We start from the raw sequence: 25,108 nt of genomic DNA, 5'->3' as shown, positions 1-25,108 counted from the left end.
ATGGAGCCCTGACCTCGGTCCCTTGGCACTCCACTCCTGGCCCAGGACTGGGCTCTGACTCTGAGGTACAGACAACCCAGATCCGTACTGGCTGATAACTTGCCACTTGCCCATCACTGGCCAAAACTCATTTCAGAGCTTTCAGCTCAGTATCTCTTCAAGTGGCAGGTTCCATTTTTTTAGGATCACCTCCCTGTTAGGGCTAAGTATGGTGCCAAGTCTGCTTTCCTTAGCCCAGACACAGATTGTGCCATCGAAACCAGCAACGATGTGGATTATACCTAAATAAGGCTATTGCCAAGAAAAAGGAAACCTAAGCGAACAAACAAAAAGAGTAACCAAAAGTCCCCAGGGAACCAGGCTTGGAGTAGAGACCACACTTGCTGCCCCTCTACATGGCCTTACCTGCTACTCACAAAACCCCACCCTCACCCCTTCTGCCTTCTCCGTGCCCTTCTCTCTCTTTCCTACTCTCCCTCACCTACCTTCTGCAAATTTGTTCATTCTCCTAGAACCCTCTGGTAGCTTGGCTGAGTTGGGGCTGGACATGGCTAAGCTGGATTCTGAGCACTGGAAATTCTGGTCCCTGGGGTCAGCCCAGAGACTGATGAAGGGAGGGGGACGTCCCCTTACAGCTGCCGCCTCTCTCTGTCCCACAGCCTCACTACCCACTGCCCTGGGAATCTAGCTCCCGGGGAGGTCAGTGAAGGGATTTCTCAGCTTCACCAACCAGGAGGCATTTGCTGGCTCTGGCCCTTCGGGTTTATTTATAGTCAAACAGACTCAACAGGTAGCAGCCTCTCTGCCCTTTCATTGGAGTTCCCTGCTCCTCCTGGATCAGTCTGGAATTCTCTGCAGGATTCTTGCTCTCTCTTTCTCTCTCTCTGGTCATACGACTCCTTCTGCGGGCTCACGGGTGGGGTCGTATCACACCCTGAGAGGGGGGTCTTACACAGTCAGACCCTGTTCGCTCTCCAATGCCTGACTCTCCAGGCTCGGAGGGGCATCTCCTGGCCTTGGGCAGTGCTGACCCCAAGCAGAACTGTTAGATTGTCAATGCTTGTCCGCTCGTCTCATCCCTGGGTGCCTCTCCCCTTTCTTTAGGCTTTTCTCCTCACTCCTACTCTGTAGGGTCCCCTCACTTCTCACCTGCCACTTTCTTTGTTTAAAAACTTAGGAAAGGATCTGAGAGGCCCATTCATATTAAATTATGAAGGACTGGGTGTGCAGGTAAACTCCACTTTCAGAATCTATACTTGTGATGTCCTAAGCCATAGGCCCTAGTTATTCTGCCGTAAATGGGGGAGGCGGGGTGCCCCGACCCTGGACTCAGGCTGTGTGGACTCCTGTCCTGGCCCTGTCATCTACTACCCACGTGCTTTTGAACAAGCTATTAACTGTCTCTATGTCTCTGTCTCCTCATTTATAAAGTGGGAACCTACCTCCTAAGGTTATGAGGATTAAAGAGAAAATGCATGTCCGCAAGCATCTGGGACATAGCACACAATAAATGTTAGCTTTTGATAATAATATGATTATTATCACTCCTGTCCTACTGATCTTGGATATTGAAGACTCAATGCTATAAGACAAATGTCCCGAGCTAACCTAGCACTCCAGGACCGAGAATGCCTCATCCTCCAACTCCCCTGCCCCCTTTCTCTTTGAAGGGGCACTGTCTACCCCACGGAGGCGATGCTGGTCCCTGGTTGAAATCATATTTACTGTTGCTCTGTTCTTCTGACTTCTGGGTGTAGGCTACAGGGAGAAAGGACTACTCTGTGGTCTGGATACAACTGCCATTTCAGTTAGGCCTGGCAGAAAGGCAAAGAAGAGAGGACTGCCTGCTTCCCACCTTTAAAATGTGGGGCGCTAGGTCCCCTCCCTGTTTGGTTCCAGGTAATCCCTCAGGCTTCGTAGACGAGGAAGATCCCTTGATTGTGGAGAATCCTCCTGCCTCCTGCTGTGAAGAAGAGAGGGCTGTCTGGGAGAGATAACTGTGTGGGCTCTGTCTACACTAGTTCACTGAAACGCATGGCTGTCCTGCTCTGTTTCCGGGGGGGTGGGGTGGGGTGGGCGCAGACGTTAGCCCTTGCTACCCAAGCTGGGAGTTGCAGTGGGAAAGTCTCCTCAGAGATGTGAGTGTTCTCAGGCCCCCAGGCTCTCACACTGTGTAGGATTTGGTGTGGCACACCTGGGTAGAATCATACCCAGCTTTCCGGGAGGTCTTGGCTATTCTGATTTGCTTAAACACAAGAAGCCATGTGGACGGCTGACTGACAGAGATGGGCTGTAGAAGAAAATGGAACGGGTCCCCGTGTGCTTCAAAGAAAGGTCACTGGGCCACTGCCCAGGCAGCCCTTGGTGGCATGACAGGGCCCAGCTGGAGCTCTGGGAAAGGGTGGTATTGGCTGGGGGAGACTGTCCTCACTGCCACAGGGGGAGATCAGGGCGCTGCCCTCACCTGACTGTGCTTTGTTGCTGCCTTTCCTGGTCTTTGCTCCTAATTCCCTGCTGTGTGTGTGATAAATGGCCTCCTGCATGAATGAACGGTCTGGCCTTCCTAGCCGAGAGCTCTCAGAGTGAGGTAGGAGAGAAGGGGCTGCACGCAAGCTGCTGGGCAGGCAGCTTGGTGCTATGGGGTCCCTGCTGTGAAGGGAGCTGTAAAATGCGCCTCCCGTCCCTGGGGAGCCTGAACCCTTAGTCATCTGGCTCACTGCTAATCTAATCTTATGGACGCAGCCAAGAGGGATGGAAGCTGTGCCTCTGGAGACCAACGCGGGACACTTTCCTGTGTACCCAACCCCCAACACTCAAACTACAACATCCACTCCAGTGTCTCCCCCTTCAGACCAGGGAAGCTGGCAGACAGAGCCTCTTCTGCCCCACCCCAGAATCGGAGGTCCCCAACCTGGACACAAAAGCCTCCTCCTAAGTTACCTTGGGTCCCAGGCTCCAACCCAAGCAGCTCAGGAAAGCCTCCCAGCTCCTGGGCAGATCTCGGCTCTGGTCTCTGATGGGGCAAGCTCTCAATCCATGGCTCTGGGCCCCCTTAGCATTTCCCTTCTTGGTACTGTCTTTCTTTTTGCACAGCAGCCTTGCTGAAACAGGAAACCACAATACTTGCTCACCCCAGTTCCTCTCTCTTCCTCTCTGGTGTGATCTGAGGGGCGCCTGAACCCTTGAGGCCTTCAGGGCTGGGCTCAGGAGCTCCTCCCACCAGCGGGCATCCCAGCCACCCTTTCTCTTGCTCTTTGATTGGTCTGAGCTCTCGGTCAGTTTCAAGTCAAAATTCCCTTTCTAGCTTAGACAAGGATGGGTCTCTGGGTCAGATTCAAACCTTGCAGTTTCTATGAAGGGGAAAAAAAGGCCTTTTTGACCTAGAAGAGAGATTCCAGTGTAGGTTTTCATGTGTATCAGGTAGTTCCCTGTGTAAGGATTTTCTCTTTTCTTACTTTGCTTCTTCCCAATCCTGGTGTTGTAAAGGCTTTCTGCTCTTCTAAAGTACTGGTATTTTTTTTCAGAATTCTGGAATGAGGTCAGCTTTGAACTTCCTCCTTTCTGAAGCAATGGGACGGGACACAGGGGGTAGGGGAAGGTGAAAAGATGGTGGTTGGGTGGCTGGGAAATCAGGGATCAATAGCAGGCAGAATCTTATGAAAATATTTCCCAGTCCACTGAACTAGGAAATTTGGGGAAAAACTAAAAGGAACTTATCTGTGTGCATTAAAAAGAAACTATTACAAATGCGATAGGAAATTTCCAAGAAGTTCAGTATAAGACGGTGGAGAGGGAACCAGATTGGGACAAGTTGACTGAGTAGCTTTGTTACCTTTGTGCAATTCACCTTGTCTGAATGGCCCATTCAGTGTCTGAATGGATGATTTATGTGGCTCCCATGAGGTCTAAGACTTCACATGTGAGGCACGTAATGAGACTTTTAAATAGCTGTGATAAGATAACAATTATTAAGAGGTTGGGAGTATGTCACAATCTTCTCGGTTGCCTACTACTGCCTCCATTCTCTGAGGAGAAAGAGAACAGGAGAAGGCAGGGGAAAATGAAGAGGATGAATTCTCAAGCACTGGGACTGAAGGGAAATGACATTCCCTCAGGATGAGAGACAATAGCCCAAGGTCCTGTGCCTGAAGCTTGGCACATGGAGATAGGAATGAGGACAGAGGGGCTGGGGAGCCCAAGATGACAGAGTAAGAGAATGTTATGGGCATAGAAGTATGAGAGGGTTCTGGGAGTTTAGGGCACTAGAGCATAAGAGAGGACAGGTGACGGTAATACGAGTTCCTGTTGGCCAGCTATTTGGGTTCCATTGAAAGTCAGAAAGAAATGTGTATGAAGTTTGAAATCCCTTTTAGGACTATGCATTCAATGGGGTACCACCTCTACTTTAACTGGGGTTTGGAGAAGTTACAAGTGTGAGTTCAAGTTCACACAGGTTTGCCTGGCATCAGAGCCTGAGCTCTTAACACTATGTTCTGAGAATAATACAATTAATAAGGTTGTCATACCTATCTATCTATATAGACAGAAAGAAAGAGAAACACACACACACACACACACAGAGAGAGAGAGAGAGAGAGAACTCTGAAAACAGAGAATGTACCTTATTTTCAAATGCCCATGAAGCGTCAAAAAATTCACTGTATTGATCATAAAGCAAACTTCATTAAAAAAAAGCAAACATTAGTCTAGTGTAATGCATTGAAAATAGACAGGATTTGACTTTTAGTCTGCTGCTGCCCTCAATTAGTTGTGTGAGCTTGGCTTATTATTTGATTTCTATCTCAATTTCTTCATTCGTAAATGGGGAGGGCCCCTTCTGGAGCTAATATTTTCTGAATCTTTGCTTTCTGTTTAAAAATGTATTACCCTCAAAAGAATGATGCTATACCCTTATCACATAAATAAAAATGAACTCAAAACGGATCAAAGACCTAAGTGTAACAGCTAAAACTATAAAACTCTTAGAAGAAAACTTAGGGCAAAATCTTCAGGACATTGGATCTGGCAATGGTTTCTTGAATGTGACACCAAAAGCACAGTTTGGGATGATGAAAAAGTTCTGGAAATGGATAATGGTGGATGGTTGCATAACAATGTGAATTACTTAAGTAGTGCCACTAAACTGTACAGTTAAAAATGGTTAAAATTCTAAACTTTATGTCGTATATTTCACCACAATAAAAATTATTATATTTCATGCATACAAAAGAATATAGAAAAAAAGCAAACATTAAAACAAGTTTATCTCTTACAGCAGGATTTTCTAACCATAGTACAGTAAAATTAGAAATAAATAGCAAAAGTTGAAAGAAATAAACATTTCAACCTCTGGGAAAAAGAATCCTCCTGGTTTACTCTTGAAATCTAGAGGAGACCAAATCTGTAACTAAGAATGACTTGAAAACAATGCTAATGAGAATATTAAGAAGAAAATCTATGAGATGTGGCCAAGGCATAGTCTTAAATATTTTTGTATTTGTAGTCTTAAATATTTTCATTACTTAGATAAGGGGGATTAAAAACAAATTAGCCATTTATTTATTTTCAAATAAATTTCTAAAAAAAGAAAGGAGGTAAGAATAAAAGGGAGATAAAAGGGGAAAGCAATAGAATAAATTGGAATTTAGAGTAGAATTCATTTATTTATTCACAAATAAATTCAGGAACTGGTCCTCGTGTGTGTTTGTGGAGAGAGGTATAAATACCAATAGAAAAAAAAAGCAATAAAATAAACTACTAGCAAGCCAAATCAATTTAAAAAAGCAAAAGCACACCTGTAAAAATGTATTAACGATACATGGAAAGTAAACATAATTCAATGGAAACTAAAATAAATTTGGAGTTATTTGTGTAACTAAGCTAGTGTTTTGAAAATCTGGATAAGATGGATTTAAGAAACTCTGCTTTACCAAATTGGACTCAAGTAGAGGTAGATGGTCTAGTCATCTGCCCGCCTCTACCTGAGGGCGCCCCCTCTAGTGTGGGTTAGTAAAGAGAAGGATTTAGATCAGGCCCCTGTTGAGTTGACCACCTGGCATTTACTGGCCAGCATTCAGTGCTTCTCCTCACTATTTCCAGGTCCCTTTGTTGATGGTCATATCCTGAACTTTGGGATATGGTCTCCTTGATAGATGCTGAGCCCTCTATGAGCTCCCATGAACAGGTAAATATAGGATAAGAAACACTATGCTTTAGAACCCTGTTGCTTTACCCTTCACAACATCACACAAGGAGGTATAGGATTATCAGATTTTCTGGTAGGGTTGGGGTAATGACCGGGAATCTCAATTATGAAAGAAAAAGTCTTAAACTGTATGCTAATATGTCTTTTCCTATACTCCAAGAAATAGCACTATGAAGTTAACCCCTAGTTAACCCATGGAGGGCCCCCTATGGGTGCTACTAGTTCTAATCTTGTTCTCCCTTTCCACTCTACTGGATGACTCCTTATTCATTTTTTGGGAAATGGCAACCTTGCTCAAAAGAAGTTGTCCGTCCAATATTTTCTCAGCAATGCCTTCCTGAAGTCTAAGTGCCTGGGGGTGGGGTGGAAGGTGTGTGTGCGTGTGTGCGTGTGTGTGTGTGTGTTAGAATGGACAGATAGAAAAGCGAAGGAGAAGGTAGGCCAGAAAAGGAGGGCCTCCCAGACACCAATCTGTTTGGACTAAAAGGAAAAGCTTGGTGTTAGTCTTCAGAGCAACTTAGTTTCTCCCTTTAGACTTTGTTTCGGATTGTGTCCCCTTGGGCCTGTCAGAATACAAAATAAGGCTTATCTCCGAATCAGATATCATCGTGAGTTATCCCCTAGGTATGCCATACCCCTTTCTGAACTTTAAAAACTACTGCTTTCTAGGGTTCAATTAAAGCACTGCCCTCCTTCCCCCAGGGTGAGTTGTCCAATAACAGGACTCTGAGAACTTCTAGTTTATCACTAAAAAGCCACCTTATTTATTAAAAACAATATACTTACACAAATTACTCAGCTACCAAAAGCCATTTAAGAAAAAATTAAAAATATGAAGCTTCTATTCTTTAAAACATGCTTTCACTTACTTTACTTCACTTGCATATTGTTTTTTCATGATAGCCTGGGTCGTCAGAACCAGTACCTCTGTCTTAAGCCAAGAATTCTAAGAGCCTCAACAATAGTAACCGTCCTCACTAACAATGTAATTCCAGAGACGTTTGCTCTCTGGTAAAATTAGGTTATTTGATAGTGTTATCCTCTTTCTGAAACTGACAATTTTCCTTCCTAGTTTAAATTGTCATTTTTTGGCCACAGCTTCAGTTAAACGATACCAATTATTTCACAGATGGCCTCACATTCCCAAACTGTAATATCCTCCAGAGCCTTTTCAATACATCTTACATCTACATTTCTACCCTTACCTTTCAGATCTGTTTTAGACTCAGCACAATCTATTATCAATAACAGAGAATATTTGAATTGATGCAGTAAAATGAACCCAGACTGATCTCACCAGAGGGCTGACATGTTAGACGGCCGTCAGCCTGCTCTGCAGAGAGCATTCCAGGGCTCTGAAGACTAATAATGAAAGCAGCTTGGTGGAGAAATGGGTCAGAAAGCCTTCAGATTTTCTTTCATTTTCTTTTTTTCAGTTCTAAAAAGGGGTAATCTGATACCCTTAAAAGAATTTTTAAAATAGAAAAAGAAAGACTTCATCTTACCACCCAAACACAAATTAGTTTCATATTTTTTACATTCCCTTCTAGTTTTTGCCTGTATGCACACATCTTTTTTTTTAACAATACAGATGTTGTGTTGTGAACCTACAATTGTTTTCCTTCCACTTGATACTGTATTATAAATAGTTTTCACGTTTTACCTTCTTTCGTATTTTTACTTTCTAGTGTTGTCACAATCTTTCATAATGCGAGTGCGCTGCGATCTGTTTGCTAATTTCCTTATTATTCAATGACAGCCATGCCTCCCTAGCATTGCTCAGGATAATGATTAACCACCGGTTAATGCCATTTAATAGACACAAAAATAACTATGAGTTATACTATTATAATTTTCTGTGATTGCAATGATAAATTCAGAGCTGGGATAACTTTCAACTTTGGAACAAGATCACTTTATGTATCATATCTGATACGTCCTGTTGCTCACTCTGAAGGGTTTTGCCCTGAGTGGCAGCCCAGGGCAATAGAGCAGCAAGGGTGCTCCAAAGTAGGGCTGCCTGTGTTGGAAGCCTGGCTTCACCTTTACTGCCTGTTTCAGTTTAGTAAATTATTTAACCTCTTTATATCTCAGTTTCTTCCTCTGTAAAATGACTATAATGATAATCCCTACCCTATGGGATTATTTAAAGATTACATGAGCTAACACTTATGTAGTACTCAGTACATGTTAGCTCTCACTATTATTTTAGCCCTTGTGACCTATCAGTGATGGAGGTAATGGATCCTCACTTGGATCTGCAGTTGTATGAATATGAAGGAATGGTTTCAGTGAGTTTTTGTCTGGTATAATTTCACAAGTATATCTATAGGATAAAAATGTTTAAAGTTATCGCTTCAAAAGACCAATAAACATGTGGAACCTCTCCATCCATGAGATGATGGCAAAAGTTAAAATATGTAATGTTTTGACAATCTAAATATCTTTATTATTATTCTATTTTTTGTGTTTAATAAAATATGTAACTTTTAAAACTCACTAAATGGACCAGGTTCTTTTAAGAGTACGTGTTACACTATTCTGTGGAAGAAAAATATTTGACGTGCCTCACAGAGCTCCCCCCACGTAAGTGTCTGGTAGGTCACTTAACTTCTATTTTTTTATTGGACCAAATCAAATGTGTTCTGACATAAATAATGGGAATCATAATAGCACCTACCTCATTTTGAGCATTAAATGAGTTAATATCCATACAGTAGAATAATGTCTGAACATAGTGAGTATATGGAAATGTGGGCTAATAAATGAAGTTAAAAAATCATCCCAATGTGTTGACACTCGTTTTAGCTTTTGCATTACGTGATTGATAATTTGATTTATATGGAGATTATATGGAGGAACTTAATTTTATTTATATGGAGATTTTGGTCATTTCTAAATTTTAGATTTTACTACAGTGCTGCCAGTGAGCACCTGCATGCATGCAGTTATGCGTTTTCTTCTTTTAAAATATGTCCTTGAGGATGAAAGTCTCAGCAGTGGGTTTGCTGGAGCGGTTTCATGAAGACGTGGTTTCCTTCTGATGAGAAAGTTTTGCAGGAAGTGGGCCGGAAGGAGTAGAGCTAAGGTATAGGGCACTTCTGGAGATGGCAAAGTCAGGAGAGCTGCAGAGAGGTGAGGGCCCTCCTACCAGCATGATAGCTCAGTGCTGCTGGGTGTTGGCAAGGAGGCAAAACCAGGGTGGTGTGGTGAAAAGAGTAATGGTCTGGAATCTGGAGAAATGACTTTTACATCCATCTACGCCTCTCCCCTGAAATGCAAAGTTGTTTTGTCCCTGTGGGTCTCAGTTTCCCCTAAAGCCTTTCCCAGTATTAGGGTCTAAGAGTCCTCTATTTCTGATATATTAATTAAATACTTTATACATGCCAAGATCTGTGTTTGGTACTAGGGATGCAACAATGAGTAAAATACAGCAAGTTCCTTGATGTAGTCATGTAAGACAATTTAAAAGGTAAATTTAGAGTTGGTAAACTCAAGTGATAGGCAAACACAGAAATTTATAGAGGCACGGGAGAGGGGTGGGAGAGCGCCCATCCCAGCCTTGAGGGGTGGGCCCTGGCAGAAGGGGGCAAGTTTTCCTAGAGCGGGTAGTGGTTGAGCTGAGTCTTAAACGATGAGCAGGATTTAAGCAGACTATGGGGAGAGTGAAGAGTGTCTGGGCAGAAGCGGTGGCCTGGGTAGAGGTACAGTGGGAATAGCAGGGCGCCTTCAGAGGGCCAGCGGTTGTGTGTCCTCAGGGAATCCAAAGCATGGCAGGTGACCTGGGGTGTGTCTGGGGATGTGGCTGGGGTCCTTGCACATCACTGTAAAGAGTTTAGGTTTTCTATGTACCATTTTACCCAAGGATGGCTTTGGGTATATGCTAGCCTCCACTCGCAGCCAAGACTCTGTCTTGATTTCCCTATACCTTGACATTTCTTTCCCCTGGAGGCTCAGAGCACCTTGCTTTTGAGGATGACCACTAGCTGTCGCTATTGAACAGATCTGGCTGCCCACAGCTAAAGGCCAATGGTGGTGTCCTAGGCTGCTAGCTCCCGGCGGCCCTACCAGATGCTTGAGTGTGCCCCGCCTCCTCTGGGTCTGTTCATCCGTCCTGAGAGGCGACTCCCCGTAGACACGCAGTGAGGAGGTGGTGGTAGCCCTTGAGCAGAACCTGGGCAAGCTGCGGGAAGGAATTGTGGTGAAGTGCGGTCCACCACACCACCGCAGTCAGCCACTGGGTGGCGCTGCCACCACTGACCGCAGAAAAGGGAGGCCTGTGGAAAGGGTAAGTCTCTGGATAGGACTGCTTTGCTGCTTTGGGATGGGGTAACTTTTGCGTCCACTCTGTTACCTGGAGTTCGGGGGCCACAGGACTGGTCAAGGACAGTGTGAGGGAGGTCTGGAAGCACACCGACCCAACAGTCCCAGGTCAGCCAACACTGCCATTTTTCGGGTCCTTCAGTCCTCACCCCGGGCCGGCGTGTATTTTTTGACTTGTCCCCAGTTTCCACCCTTTGGTTCCAGGTCATGCAATGAGCCAATACACCCTTCCCTTTGGCTTCTGTTTCCTTATTTTCCTTCCCAGCAACTCCCATCTCCAAAGCCTCCCCATTCAGCGGGTGTTCATCTGGGACTTTACTTTTTTAGGAATCCATTTCCCCCTCTCCTTTTTCCTGTGGCATTGCTGTTCGCTGTGTCTGTGTCCTCACCCTGTGTGTTCGGGATCTGTGCAGACTTAATTCTGCTTCTCCTGGCTTTTCTGCCTCTGGGCATTGTAGTTCTAAGGACTCTTTTACCTTTTAAAAAATTCTCTTTTCTGGTCTGCCTTTCCTTTTCACATTTGCCCTGTCTTCGTCCCTGTCTCCCATTCCCCCACCTTTAAAAACCAGAGAATGTAGACATATTCTAAGTCTAACTAGAAAACTTGTGAGTCTAACAACTAGAGAAGTTAAAGTCTAACAACTAGCGGGGGAGGATATAGCAAGTAAGGGGTATCCTGACTTTTCTTGGCATCCTTCAACCCTCTGGGATGGGCTGGTGATCTAGGGGCGCTGAGAGGCTGACACTGAGGCAGACTTGCTGGAGACATGGTGAGACAGCATGGGTACTTGTGTGTTTTTCTTTTCCCTCAATGCTCCAAGTTAGTTTGGTTCTCATACCTCCCTTGAGAAAATAAGGGATGCTTCTGGGACTTCATTAGCATATGTGTCCCCGTGCTCTGGGATGGGCACTAATGAAGACGAATGTGGGTTCTTGGCAAATTCCCTGGACAGCAGGCAATGCCAGAAGGGGTAAGGGTTCTACCCAACATGTAGCATCCTCAGAGGGGAACAGGAGTACACTCTGAGCCAAGGGAAGGTTAGGCCTGTAACTAAGGTCCCAAAGGACTGGTTAGTAGCATAACATATGCTGACTGCTTCCTCTCACACAACTTTAGAGCCTTAGTCTCCAAAGGGGATGTGTTGCAGGGACTACTGGGGTGTAGGGAGAAAAATATTAGAATTTCTCTTTATTTTTTTGAACCTTGTCTTTTTAAGATTTCTATTTTTGCATATGTTTTGTGCTAGTAAATATTACATGCACATATTATATAAATAGTAGCTATGTATCTATCAGAAATACATGTGTCTAATCATTTTTTAATGATGAAGTGTGGGATCCAAAGTTTCAGAGATCACTGCTCTGGAGAATCTTTGGAGCTTGCCATGGACTCTAGCGGAGGCCTGTGATGCTGGCCCAGATCGGCCCAGCTGAGGAGAAAGGTCCAGCCTGTGTGGACAGACTTGGCGACGAGGTGGGACTTAGTTGTCCTTGAGAGGGAGCTCTCCAGAAACAGCAGCTGGATGACTGTCCCCCATGCCCATGTGAGTCACAGCCTCTGAGATCAACCTCAGGGTCCCCTGCTACCTGATATCTTAGGGCCTTTTATTATATTCTTTGCTGAGGAGAGGTTTCATAGTTTCTCAAAGGGAAATTTGAAGAGTGAGAGGCCTAGGATATTCTGCAGCATGGGGTGAGCTGTGATTGATTAGGACTTTGTAGATGGTCAGGTGGGAGGGGATCCTGTCACCATGGTTAGGAGCCTGGCATCTTAGGGACTGTGTCCTTCTGCTCTGACTGTATCTCAGACTTGTTTCCGAGGTGATTTACATTTGTGACAAATACTTGTGGTTGCCTAACGGAACCCCATTTTTGTTTGGGGTGGAAATGTGCTCAGCTGAAAATTCCATTTCTCAACCTCTCTTGAAGGGAGAGGTGGTCCCAAGATGTGACCCTAGCCCAGGGGATGTAATCTGAAGTCCTCGCTGGGGCTTTCCTATTGGCTGCTTATTAGGGGTCAGAATCAGCTGGTGCACACATTTGACCCTTCACATTCCTCTTTTTTTTTTGGCATGATGCTGAAGGTGGGGCAGCTGTCTTGTGACCCCACCGTGACAAGGAGGAAGATGGATAATTGGAAATATAGAAGGAACCTGGCTGCCGGAGGTGCTGGTCTGCTCTTCTCAGACTTTTTGTTATGGAAGGAAAAGAAATCTCTATTTGATTCAGCCATTGCAGGGGTTTTTCTGTTGCTCCCAGGGGAATGCAGTGCTAGCGAACATGAAGGTGGACTCAGGGCTCGCAGACACCTGGGTTAAGGCCATGGCTTCATGCAAGATGCTGACGTCCTTAGAGTTGAAGAACGTGAGCGTCCCCTGTCTCAGGGAGCCCTTGTTCCCTCTTCTTCTCCAGCAATGATGGAAACAAGCTGTCCTGTTACTTGCAAGTCCTTGGAAGAGGAGAGAGGCATTGAGCTGGCCCTTTAAGGATAATTAATTCTGTTAAGAATGTGGAAAGTGAAAGTCAGGGTGAGTGCTGGAGCCGACTGTGCAGGTTTGAGCGAACTGATGGTGCTTAGCTCTGCTAATACAAATTCAGCGGTGGCAACTGGTGGCTTCAGATTGGCCATGGTGAGAGTACTTGTATCATGGAAGTAGGCAAATATTACACATCAGGGCTTTTTTCTTTTTTTTTTCTTTTCGGGAGAGCCAGTTGTTAAGCATTTACCAACACACCCTTGGAAAGACCACAAGTTTAGTTTACTAACTACCTTAATATTGTTTCATAGCGTCTCTGCTTTCCCCATGCTGTCTAATAAGTTATAAGTGAGCAGAATCAAGAAGCAGCTGGTTTCTACTGAACTCAGGCTGAAGTCTTTTATGTATTTATTTTTAAAGATCCTTGAATTTTATTTACTTATTTATTTATTTATTTATTTGGCTGTGTCGGGTCTCAGTTGTGGCATGCAGGGTCTTTTGTTGTGCACGGCTCTAGGCATGGGCTTAGTGGCCCCGAGGCATGTGGGATCTTAGTTCCCCAACGAGGGATCCAACCCACATCCTCTGCATTGGAAAGCCGATTCTGAACCACTGGATCACCAGGGAAGTCCCAGGCTGAAGTCTTATTATGTCTTTGGGCCTAAGGTGAGCCCTAAAAGTTCAGCCTGAAGGTAAAACTAATTTTAATCTGACTTTGGCTGTAAATTTGTCATCCGGTCAAGCCCCTGTCTCGGCATTCGTCTCCTTTCCACGTCATCAGCCTCCTGCCCCCATCCTGTCGACAATCTACAGGGTCTCAGCTCTTGCAAACCCGGCTTCTTGCCCCAGTTGTGCCACCCACAGAAGCCCCCGATTCTGGGTCCGGAACAGCAGTTTCTCACTTGCATCCACACATCTTATGCTCTTCCTTATGAACACACCACATGCTCTTCTTACGATGTGACATGACACTCCTCTATCAAGAGCTGGGGTCTGTATGTCCTGTCCTTGAAATGGGGTGGATCTTCATAAAACTGCTTCACTTATAGCATATGGTTGGTCGTAATGGGTAATACAGCTTCTGCCTGGCTCTGTCTCTCAGGACACATGCCTTTGGAGCCCGGAGCCACCATGTAAGAAGTCTGGCAGCCCTGAAGCTGCTGTTCTGAGAGACCACGCGGAGAGGCCACAGAAAGCTAGAGAGGCCCAAGGAGCCCTCAGCTGTTCCAGGCTCCAGCTAGCCAAGTCTTTCCAGTTCAGGCACAGGCTGCATGTGCGACGGGGCCTGCAGGTGATTTAATGCCTGGCCTTTGAGCCAGCCCAGCTGTGCTGAGTGGAGCAGAAATGAGCTGTCCCTCTCTGAACCCTGCCCAGACTGCAGACTCATGAGTGAAGTAAATGTTTCTCTGAGGTACTGGAGATGAATCCTTCACCATATCTTTAGGGGGGGACACACTTCAACCCACAACACTGCCATTGCAAGAAACACAGGTCTGCTCTTCAGAGGGAAGCCATTCCTAATTCTGTCAGGTCTGAGAAGAGTGCTTCATGCAAGTTAGCCTCCCCATTCCATACACTCACACTGACACTCACACATACGTGTGCACACACCTCCCATTATGTGTGTATATATATATATATATATATATATATATAAAAGTATTATATATATAATTTTAACATAAATGGGATTATGTTATACACATTTGTAAACAACTTGCCTTATACACTTAACAGTATGTCCTGAAGGTCCTTCCATGTGAGTACGTTTAAATCTACCTCATCCCTTGTTATCATGATATAGTGATTTCATAGTATTGATAGCCTGTGGGTAGACAGTAAAGTTGTTTTCAATGTTTTGGTTAGGGTTAGCCCTAACCACAAATGTAATGTTTGGTGACTTTAAAATTTTCCTAACAGTTAGGACAGTAATTCCTTATGGTAAGAGAATATTTTTGTTAAAAAAATATTGCTGGGTGACCTCCAGGTGGAGTCATAATCCACTTTGCATGATAAATGAGGGAGCAGAAGGAGGGTGGGGGCTGAGCACACTGAGGTCTGAGTCAGGGAAGACGTGGAGCTGGGAGGAAGCACTTTGAAAGAGACCTGGCCCAGGGGGCCCTTTTGAGTTAAATGATGCCCAGCCATGGAATGTAAACCCAGTCTTCCTTCACCTCGCTGAAATATTAGGAAAAGGTGACATTGCTCACTAATACGTTCAGTGAGAGTGGAATTGGTTTTAGAATCCACAAAGGAATGCTGAATTTTTGTGTCACTGAGGGTGAAAACAGACATCCTTGCACATATATTTTTGAGCTCATTATGAAGTGAGCTAGGCAGGCCAGATTCTCTTACATGGAACTCATCCAATGACAAAAGCCTTTAGGCTGCTGGTATCACTGAAATTGGACCTTGCCTCTGGAGACAGTGGGCAGATATCTAGGGGTAGGGGAGCCAGGTAAGGAGCTGGGTTAGGGACCTTGAGAGGGCATCTTGGGAAGGGCTCCCTGAAAAGATCACTACAACCACCTGTGGGTGAGAGAAAGAGCTGAGTTTATTGCTCACTCAGGTAAGGGGAAGTACTACCTTGGATGGAGACTTAGCAGCCTTTCAGAATGGGGAGGGCAAAGTTGGTGTATTTATGAAGTGTTGGAGTCTAGTTTAAGGTTGACTTTCAGTGTGGTGGCTTGATTACGATTGGGGAAGGATCGTGATGCAAACATTTCAGATTGGTGACGACAGGGTTTTGACATCAGGTTCCAAAGAGCCTTGAAGAGAATAGCCATTTGATGCTGTCTATTGAAAAGCTGAGCATTTTTAAATGCGTTTGCAACATTTATCTTCCTGGACAGAAATTGCTTGGAATAGTAAGGTCATGCTGCTGAAGACAAGGGAATTGTAATGTCCAGGTTAGTGAAGACAGCAAATGATGCGGGTGTCAATGGTATTGGTTCTCAGACCTAATTTCTGAGATCATCCCCTTCGGATTCTGGGGAAAACCTCATGCAGTAAGACGTTTAACCTGTACCCAAGCAAATTCTAAGTCGCTTTTAATATTGTCCCCACCCTTCAGTTAAGGAATTATTGCACTCTATGTCATCAACAAAGTCTGTGAAGAGGGAGCCTCATTTCTACAGGAGACTGAGGAGTGTTAATCTGACTGGTCAGGAACCAAGACATCTACTAGATCTCATTTTACATGTGTATGTGTGTGTGTGTGTATTATGCTATATAGTCAGAAACCAGACTTCACGTTTTTGGTCCATTTTCTCACACACAGGTTCAGTCAGGTCTCTCCTGCTCCCTTTGCCCTGGACATAACCTGGGAAGGTCCATGTTATGGACTGAGAAAAGTCCAGCCATATTCACACTCCCAGATCCAACTCCTTGTATATGCGGCTGGCAGCTCAATGGACTCCAATCTGTTCTGCTGACCAGCCATCTCGATTAAGAAGCAAGAAAAGGAAGTTTACCCTACACTTCCAGACCCATGTCTTGTGTCCCAGCATTACTTCCCGTGGAAACTCTACATTTGGGAGTGTTGGGTTTGTGCTGGATATACACCATCTATCCCTCCAAGCACTCTCCATCCTTTTCCACCCCGCTCTGTGTATGGGTATGCTGACCTGTGTGGTTTATATCAATCTACACTTTGCCCCTTTGTTCACCTAATAGAAAATACCAACCAGAAATCAGAGGGAGGGAAGTGAATGAGGCTGGTATATTTATTTCCCCAGATCCCTCCCCTGTGGTCCTTGATGGGCTGGTGGTATCCTTTAACTGAATGTCATAGCTCCTGTCATGTGGCACTCTGCAAACACTTCTTTCTATCTGGGCTTTCATAACAGTTCTCACCTCTTTTCCCGATGGTGGGCCTAGGGTTGGAAATAGCTGCAACTAACCCTGAGATGCTACATTACCTCTGTGATTTCCCTATAACCTTGCCCACACTTTTGTAAAAAATCTCCTTTTCATTAACCTCTACTAAAATTATCCAGTTTGCCACTCTTACCTGTTGGGGGACCTGGCCAATATAGGGCTTTGTTGAGTTGTTAATGTTTTGTTTCCTCTTTGGTTGTAGTCACGTGATGCCTGGCAAGTGTTTGATAGCTATTTGTTGAATGAATGAATGACTCAATGTGTGAGTTGAATGAATGAATGACTCAATGTGTGAGTGACAGGATTTGAACTCCAACCCCTCCTCTACAAACTTCTAATATACTGCTGAGCGTTCACATGTAGAGTACAGCTGCTTGATGCACTCTGAGTACAATAAACGAGTGTAGGTGCTGTGGCTCCGGTTTCCAGGACCCTCCACTTCTTTGGATTTGCCCTGGTTGTTCATACCCAGATGTCCTCCTTCCCAGAGGAGCAGTGTGAAATAATATAAAGAGTGTCTGAAATATACAAAATGGTAAAGACACGATGTTCACTAAATGAAGAGTAGGGTGATTTCTTCGACTCAAAAAGAGATAAAAGGTTCATATCACAAAATAAGAAATGTACACTGAAAGGTTTCACATGTATAGGTTATGGTTTTAATGGAGCCGTACCGAATGAACTGAAGTTACAGCCATGAGGTATGAATTTATAAAGTTTATGTGACCTTTATTATAATTGATATTGACTAAGCATTATAACATTATTACATATGAGATAAATTTGATATAACTATCTTGTAATTATATCTGTTGTTACTGTCAGGTTCACAATTGCTGGTTCATGACATTCGTACGCTTTCTACTGCATAAGTGTTAGAGGAGCTTCTTTAAATTTTGAGATGTGATATGTGACTTGCAACCCCCTGGGAACACTCATATCTCTCTGGGGAGATACCTTCAGGATGGAGCTCATGTAAATATCAGGCAGAATTGTTCCAAGCCCCCTTATCATGCCTAGCCCTAAGGAAGTACCTAGCTGTTTATAAATATTTCCATATTATAATTTCGTAAGGAGAGAAATTCCATGATCTTCCTCCCCGGATTTCCCAGCAGGAAAGGAGTCAAGACCGAACTGTCATAATATACTTCCTTTTGGCGCAGAGCTCCCCCTTTGATAATCTCCAGGGCACATTCTTCCTTTGGAGATGCTTCTGCATTGTATATCCCAGCAGTTCCTGTCATGGCTGTTTCTGTAGAACGACAAGAGAAGAGTGGGGTTATCTAAGACTAGCAGAGTCTACACGATAGAAGGCCTGCAGACACCAACAGCTTAGCTTTTAGGGGCTGTTGGCCAGTGCTTGCTCGGCAAGGTCCACGGGTCCTGGCAGGACTACGTGGAGAAGACTGGGTATGTTTAGGGCCTATTGGGCAAAGAGAGGCTTAGTGTTCGTATGGGCCTCGTCTAACTGGATGAAGATTTGTGGAGGCAGCTGGAGGTTACTTGTTGGGAGATTTGAATCATACTCCTCTCTTGGGTGTTTTGGCTGGAGTGAGGGAGTAATATGGGGGAGCAGAATGAGGATAGAGGTCATATGATGGGAAGTGTCAGTGGGCAAAACCAGAGTGAGGTATGATAACGACTACTGATTTGTAAAAGGAAATGACGGGAGAGAATCCAGACCTTTGCTCCCTTGTCAACACCAATCACTTTCACTTAGGAGGAAACTCTTGTTACCTGCTCTCTTCCTCCAGGTATTCATGTCCTTCTTGCCCAGCTTCTGTCTCTCTCTCCATCCTTGTTTCATTGTGTTTCTTTGTCTCTCTCTCTCATTCTGTAACTACTACTCAATTTACTCAATTACTCTTAAATAAAGTTTTCTTTAAAATTTTTTTTAAATTTTTATTTATTTATTTGGCTACGCGGCATGCGGGATCTTAGTTCCCCAGCCAGGGACAGAAACCATGCCCCCTGCAGTGGAAGTGCGGAGTCTTAACCACTGGACCACAGGGAAGTCCCTTAAATAAAGTTTTCTTATCATACTTGCCACATGTTTTAGATAAACTTGCATTTGGACTTAAAGAAAAGTTGTAAAAATTGTGCAAAGTTTTTCCTTATATCCTTCCATCACAACAACATAACCATTGTACAATTATCAACAATAGATATGATAGAATTGGAACAACCTTACTAATTAAACTGCAGGCTTTATTTTTTCACTAATATCCTTTATATATTCCAGGATCTTATCCAGGATTTCACTTAGTAGTAATTTCTTCTTATTTTCCCTCTTATCTCTGACAGTTCCTCAGTCTTTCCTTGTCTCTCATGGCCTTGATACTGTTGAAGAGTGCTGTTCAACTGATTTGTGTAATGCCCCTCAATTTGGGTTTGTCCACTGTTCTTATAATTAGAATGAAGTTATGAATTTTTGGTAAGAATACCCCCAAAATGATACTGTGTCCTTCTCAGTGCATCATATCAAAGGGTTCATGATATCTATGTCTTATTACTGGTGTATTATTAAGGAAAACAAACTCACATTTGATAAGTCTCACATAGGAAAGTAATGGCCATTGAGTTTTCATGAGGACATAAGGTGTTTAGAATAGGGTCATATGACGAGTGTGGTGTCACTCAGCTCACTTGGTGGTCAGAATGGAAAGAAGGGTCAAAGAGCAGTCAGAGGCTCTACTAATGACAGTGGAGCCCCTTCATTAAAGGGAGAATAGCGCTGTCACTGGTTTTCAGTGCATGACACATGACGATATCAGGGAGTTCAGCACCCTCTTTACCCACAATGGTAAGAAAGACAATCCATCTACAGGCCATTTATTCCAATCTCTTGACCTTACCTGTGTCTATGAGGCCAAGGATACAGAGGGTGATCGACACATTGACATTGGTCACTGCATATTCCACCCTGATAGAGGAGAAGAACCCATCCAGAGCAAACTTGCTTGCAGAATAGGCAGCAATAAGTGGATTAGCTGTTTTCCCTAAATGATATAGAGATGGGTTAACACGGGGACCTATTTCAACTCTGACGGGGCTGATCTGTGTTTTATCAGTAGCAGGCTTTGTAACCCCTGTGAAGTCATTTTACCCTTTGAATCTTAGTTTTTCTCTACTCCCCAAAGAGATTATTATGCTGTGTTGAACTTCTGAAAGAGAAAAAACATTAAGGTATCAAAGAAACTCCCCTTGATGAGACTGGGATGCAGTGTGGAGTGGGCTGCAGGAAAGCCTTCATTGAAGAGGGATTAGTTAGATTTTTAGTAAAGATAGTAAATATGTGGATTATGAAAGACCCATGTAATTCCACAGCTGCTAACTTTTCCATCTCTGACCCAAGAGCGCTGGAAGGGTTTGGCAAGGGCTGTCTACACAGAAACCTATCACTGATTTACTTTCTATGCAAGGGGAATGAAAACTCCTGTCTTTGTTTTCTACTCCATATCACTTTTCTTACTTTGATCAGCCTGGTTAATTCTCACTCAGTTTTTTGGAGGATATGTGGACATATGCCTGATAGCATAACCTATTCATTATCCCCTTTCCAAGATGAGAGAGTAGTGGTGTCCTGAGACCTTAGACTCTTTGCTCAGCGTTATTATAACAGCTACTTTAAAATCCTTGTCTGCTAATTCTAAAATCTGGGTCATTTTAGGACTGATATCCATTGATTGCCTTTCCCTCCTGAGTATGGGTCACATATTCCTATTCTTGTATGTGCAGTAATTTTTCATTGTATCCTTGATATTGTAAGAGTCTCTGGATTCTGTCATATTCCTCCAAAGAGTATTCATTTTTATTTTTTGGTAGGCAGTTAACTTGGCTGAAACTCTGTGTCTCTTGCAGTAAGTACCAGATGAAATCTCTGTTAGTTATTTGAATCTTAACTGGGCTTCTTGGTATCTACACTGCCCTGTGAGTATTTCAGGGGACAAATAGAGATTTGAGAAGGGTTTACAGACAGAATTTGGTGCTCTTGCACTGTGGCTCTTTCCTTTCTGGGATGTCTCCCTTCACTTTCCAGCTGCTACAGAAACCCCAAACTCTTCCTTCTGCTTTTACAAGGTAGTAAGATGGCAGATTTCAATCCTAAAAATGACACTGATTGGGGTCTGCCCTTGAGCACAAGCTACAAAATTGGGAAACTCATCTAGTGTCATTTCCCTCTTTCAAGTGCCAACAGCTCTCCAGTTTCTTCTTTTGATTCTTCTCTTCAGTACTTTCAATGGTTGTTTTCTGTATTTTGTCTAAGTTTGTTATCTGGAGAAGATTGGTCTATTAGGTATTACCCTGCCATTATTGGAATTGGAACCTCTGTGAGTTTTTAAAATATAATGAAGTTTCCAATTCCAATTCCATTCTTCCAATGAAGGAAGAATGATTTATTCAGTAAAGATGCTGGGAAAGTTGGTTAACTAATTGGAAAAAATTGTTAGCTCTTTGTTTTATGTCATATATCAGAAAATGATACATGGAAAATTATGGCAGGTGGTGTCTACCCAATATCCATTTCCCCTTCTTTAATAAAAGAATCTAATTTTGTTCAGGATAGCAATGTGTTCAGATAAAAATATTTACTTCTTCAAGATTCCCTTGCTCTTTTGGGTAGTCATGTGATCTAAATCTGGCCAATGAGAAATCTAGTAGTTGGGGTCTCCAGGAAAGATATTGATTACCTGATAAACTAGATGGATTCAGGTGACATGCAGCTTTTACATTTTGCCCTTTCTCTTTTTTTCTAAGTAGACTACAGATGTGATGCCTAAAATTGCAGTAGTCATTTATGAACTTGAGGAAAAGCTGTATATTAATTATATAATTAAGGATTATAGAACAAAAATGTGGAATGAGCTTAGATTCTTGAAGATATAGTAAGTCCATCAAACCAGCCCTGAACTTATTACCTGAGAAAAGGAAATCCTATTTAGTGTTAAGCCATTTTTTTAAGTGGAGTTTTTGTTACATGTGCAGCAGAATGAATCTCCTGACTGATGAAAACATTCAATCATAGAAAGATAATATAGGCAAACACTTACCAGATCCTCGTTTATGAAAAATCATTCTAACATAAAAGTAAAAAAACAGGTTAAGGCAAAGAATATTTTATTATACAAAATGTAAAATTTCTATATGCCAAAACGGTAACTATAATAATTTCACTATAAAGATAAAGGGTAAATGATAAACTAGAAAATCATTTTCAACATATTAGTCAGACAAAAGCTTAATATCATCAATCTTTAGTATATAAAGAACTCTTAAAAATTCAAAAAATACAAACAAGTCTCTGTAGGGAAACACTCCATCCTCAATCCTCAATCATGAGTTTTGGCTTGAGATAACTCTACAGTCAAGTTCCAGGGATGGGTGTGTAACACAGGATGGCCAATCAGAGTTTCTGATACCACTGGGTTACTGACTAGTCTAAGGCTGGACCAAAGACCCAAGCAGGGCATCAAGATACATTGTTGTTGCTTAACAAGAAATCAGTTCCCTTTTCTTCCTCTGTATCAGAACCCCAACTGAATTCATGTTTCCACCTGTTGCAGAGACTGCAGTATTCTCTCCAAATATCTTCTGCCCCTCTTCCTTAGCAGTAGAATCCCGGATTTGTAGCTGGGCTCCGTTATCTGGAATAAAGTCCACACTTCTCAGCTTCTTTCAGCCAGATGGTGCCATCCAATAAGTTGTACACAAAAGTGTGTCATGTGATTTCTGGGATATGTCCTTAAAGGAAGAAATCAGTCTCTCCCTTCTCAATCCTTCCTCCTTCTTGGTTCCTGAAGGTTGACCCCAGAACTATCATGGACCTCGAAGTAGAAGCCGTATGTTGAGAATGGCAGAGCATTTAGAGAAAAGGAAGGAACCTGGGTGACCATGGAGCTGCCATCCTAGCTCTATACTGCTTACCTCCAGACTTGATTTGCCTTTTAACTTATTACATCCACTGTTATTTTAGGTTTTCTGTGTCAGAGAGCTGCACCTAATCCATGTTGAGAGTCTCCCTCACTTTTATGTAGCCCATGTGCCAAAGGAAAGCTGATACCATCTCTAACTCTAGGGGTGGCTTGTATGATTTATTTAATACCATCCTCCTTGCCCATGATTGTTACTGGAATGGGCATGGGGCCCAGTTTGGACCAGTGAGACTTGAGCAGAATCTTGTTGGAGTATCTGGGAAAGTGCTTTGTCCTTGTGGGAGAGTTTCTTAAAGTAGAAATCCTGTTTCTCTTCTGCTGGACATTTCCGTGTACGGATATGGGGGCTGAAATTGCTACATCTATCTCACTGTCAGCCTGAGGATGAAGCCACACATGGAGGAGAGCAGAGCCAAGAGAGTCACGGGGACCCTGAGCTTGAGCCAAGTCAGTTGCCTGCCCTGCATCTGGACTTCCACTTATGTCAATAATTTTCCTGTTGTTTAAGTCAAAAATAGATCCAAATTGTTTATAAGAATAGCACAATTGTCAAAACTATGAGTTCTTGAGTTAGATGACCTGGGTGTGAAATCCCAAGTATGCCATTTCTTAGCTGTAATATGTGGATAATAATATTACTAAGCTGAAGTAATCCATGTAATAGACTTCGGACAAACTGACACTTAGTAAATGCTATTATTAGTAGTATTAGTATTTCAAATTGGTGAGAAAGCATGAGCTGTTCCAAAAATCACGTTGGAACAAATAGCTAGCTATTTGGAGAAAAGAAAAATGCCATTCTAATAAATAAATTCAAATTATATTAGAGAATATATGTGGAAAATAAAATAATAAAATATGTGTGAATATATAACCTCAAGGTAAGAGAGATTCTTTTCGTGGTACGCGGGCCTCTCAGTGCTGTGGCCTCTCCCGTTGCGGAGCACAGGCTCCGGATGCGCAGGCTCAGCGGCCATGGCTCGCAGGCCCAGCCGCTCCGCGGCATGTGGGATCCCCCGGACCGGATCCGGGGCACGAACCCCCATCCCCTGCATCGGCAGGCGGACTCTCAACCACTGCGCCACCAGGGAAGCCCCCATTTTGTATTCTTGATTATGACCTAGGTAACGATCAAAATAATAAGGATTCTAAGTTGTTTTGCAGGAGAAAAGGGACAGATTTTTTTTTTTATTGTTGTTGTTCCTGAGAGAAAGGTGAGAAAAGAGAGAAAGGGAAAGAGGAAGAAAGGAGAGGGGTACGGAAGGAGCCATGGCAGAAGAGTTTTTGAAAAATTCATCAGATAGCTGTATGGTTTCAAAAAACGTTTTAAATGGTGAAGAGAAATACTGAATTGACATAGAGATGGCCAACAGGCACATGAAAAAATGCTCAACATTGCTAATTATTAGAGAAATGCAAATCAAAACTACAATGAGGCACCACTTCACACTGTTCAGAATGGCCATCATTAAAAAGTCTACAAATAATAAATGCTGGAGAGGGTGTGGAGGAAAGGGAACCCTCCTACCCTATTGGTGGAAATGTAAATTGGTACAGCCACTATGGAGAACAGTATGGAGGTTCCATAAAAACTAAAAATAGAGTTACCATGTGATCCTGCAATCCCACTCCTGGGCATATATCCAGAAAAAACTCTAATTTGAAAAGATACACCACACGCCAATGTTCATTGCAGCACTATTTACAATAGCCAAGACATGGAATCACCTTAAATGTCCATCGAGAGATGAATGGATAAAGATGTGGTACGTGTGTGTGTGTGTGTGTGTGTGTGTATATATATAAAATGAAATATATATACATATAATGAAATCTTACTCAGCTATAAAAAGAATGAAATAATGCCATTTGCAGCAAGATGGATGGACCTTGAGATTATCATACGAAGTGAAGTAAGTCAGACAAAGACAAATATCATGTGATATCACTTACATGTGGAATCTAAAAAACAAAATTCAGATGAACTAATTTACAAAGCAGAAACAGACACACAGACATAGAAAACTTATGGTTACCAAAGGGGAAAGGTGGGGAGGGATAAATTAGGAGTTTGGGATTAACATATACACACTACTATATATAAAATAGATAACCAGCAAGGACCTACTATAATACAGGGAACAATACTCGATATTTTGTAATAACTTATAATGGAAAAGAATCCGAAAAAGAATAGGTATATTATGTATAATTGAATTACCTTGCTGTACACCTGAAACTAACACACACACACACACACACACACACACACACACACACAAAATACTGAA

At 43.1% G+C, this 25,108-nt stretch overlaps 3 protein-coding genes across 9 annotated transcripts in view; 1 reads left to right on the top strand and 2 right to left on the bottom strand.

The window, feature by feature from the left end:
- The window catches only part of TRAF3IP3 (TRAF3 interacting protein 3), a 23,510-nt gene extending 20,359 nt beyond the window's left edge, over positions 1-3,151 (bottom strand). For 2 of the 6 annotated variants that reach the window (XM_089909212.1, XM_089909217.1), the window contains exon 1: positions 2,941-3,151. The gene's annotated coding sequence lies outside the window, so the exon portion shown is untranslated. The remainder of the gene's footprint in view (positions 1-2,940) is intronic. The other 4 variants (XM_089909220.1, XM_089909226.1, XM_089909229.1 and 1 more) reach the window with 3 other exon arrangements.
- C1H1orf74 (chromosome 1 C1orf74 homolog) overlaps positions 1-25,108 on the top strand; it is a 47,573-nt gene extending 22,465 nt beyond the window's left edge. Inside the window, exon 2 of the mRNA XM_022593495.3 lies at positions 1-25,108. This exon is cut by the window's left edge and continues 21,459 nt beyond it. The gene's annotated coding sequence lies outside the window, so the exon portion shown is untranslated.
- Positions 17,334-25,108, bottom strand: part of HSD11B1 (hydroxysteroid 11-beta dehydrogenase 1) — a 48,210-nt gene continuing 40,435 nt past the window's right edge. For both annotated transcript variants that reach the window (XM_089909285.1, XM_022593499.3), the window contains 2 exons: positions 19,740-19,883; positions 17,334-18,136 (listed from right to left, as the gene is read on the bottom strand). In XM_089909285.1, coding sequence (XP_089765411.1) covers positions 17,919-18,136; positions 19,740-19,883 — 362 coding nt within the window. In that variant the 3' untranslated portion in view covers positions 17,334-17,918. The remainder of the gene's footprint in view (positions 18,137-19,739; positions 19,884-25,108) is intronic.

The sequence above is a fragment of the Delphinapterus leucas genome, chromosome 1, assembly GCF_059928025.1.
Source record: "Delphinapterus leucas isolate spDelLeu-1000000601 "Yukka" chromosome 1, BTC_Dleu_Yukka2, whole genome shotgun sequence".
Lineage (NCBI taxonomy): Eukaryota > Metazoa > Chordata > Mammalia > Artiodactyla > Monodontidae > Delphinapterus > Delphinapterus leucas.
The sequence above is the reverse complement of the archived record's forward strand: the minus strand, read 5'-3'. Positions and strand labels throughout refer to the sequence as shown.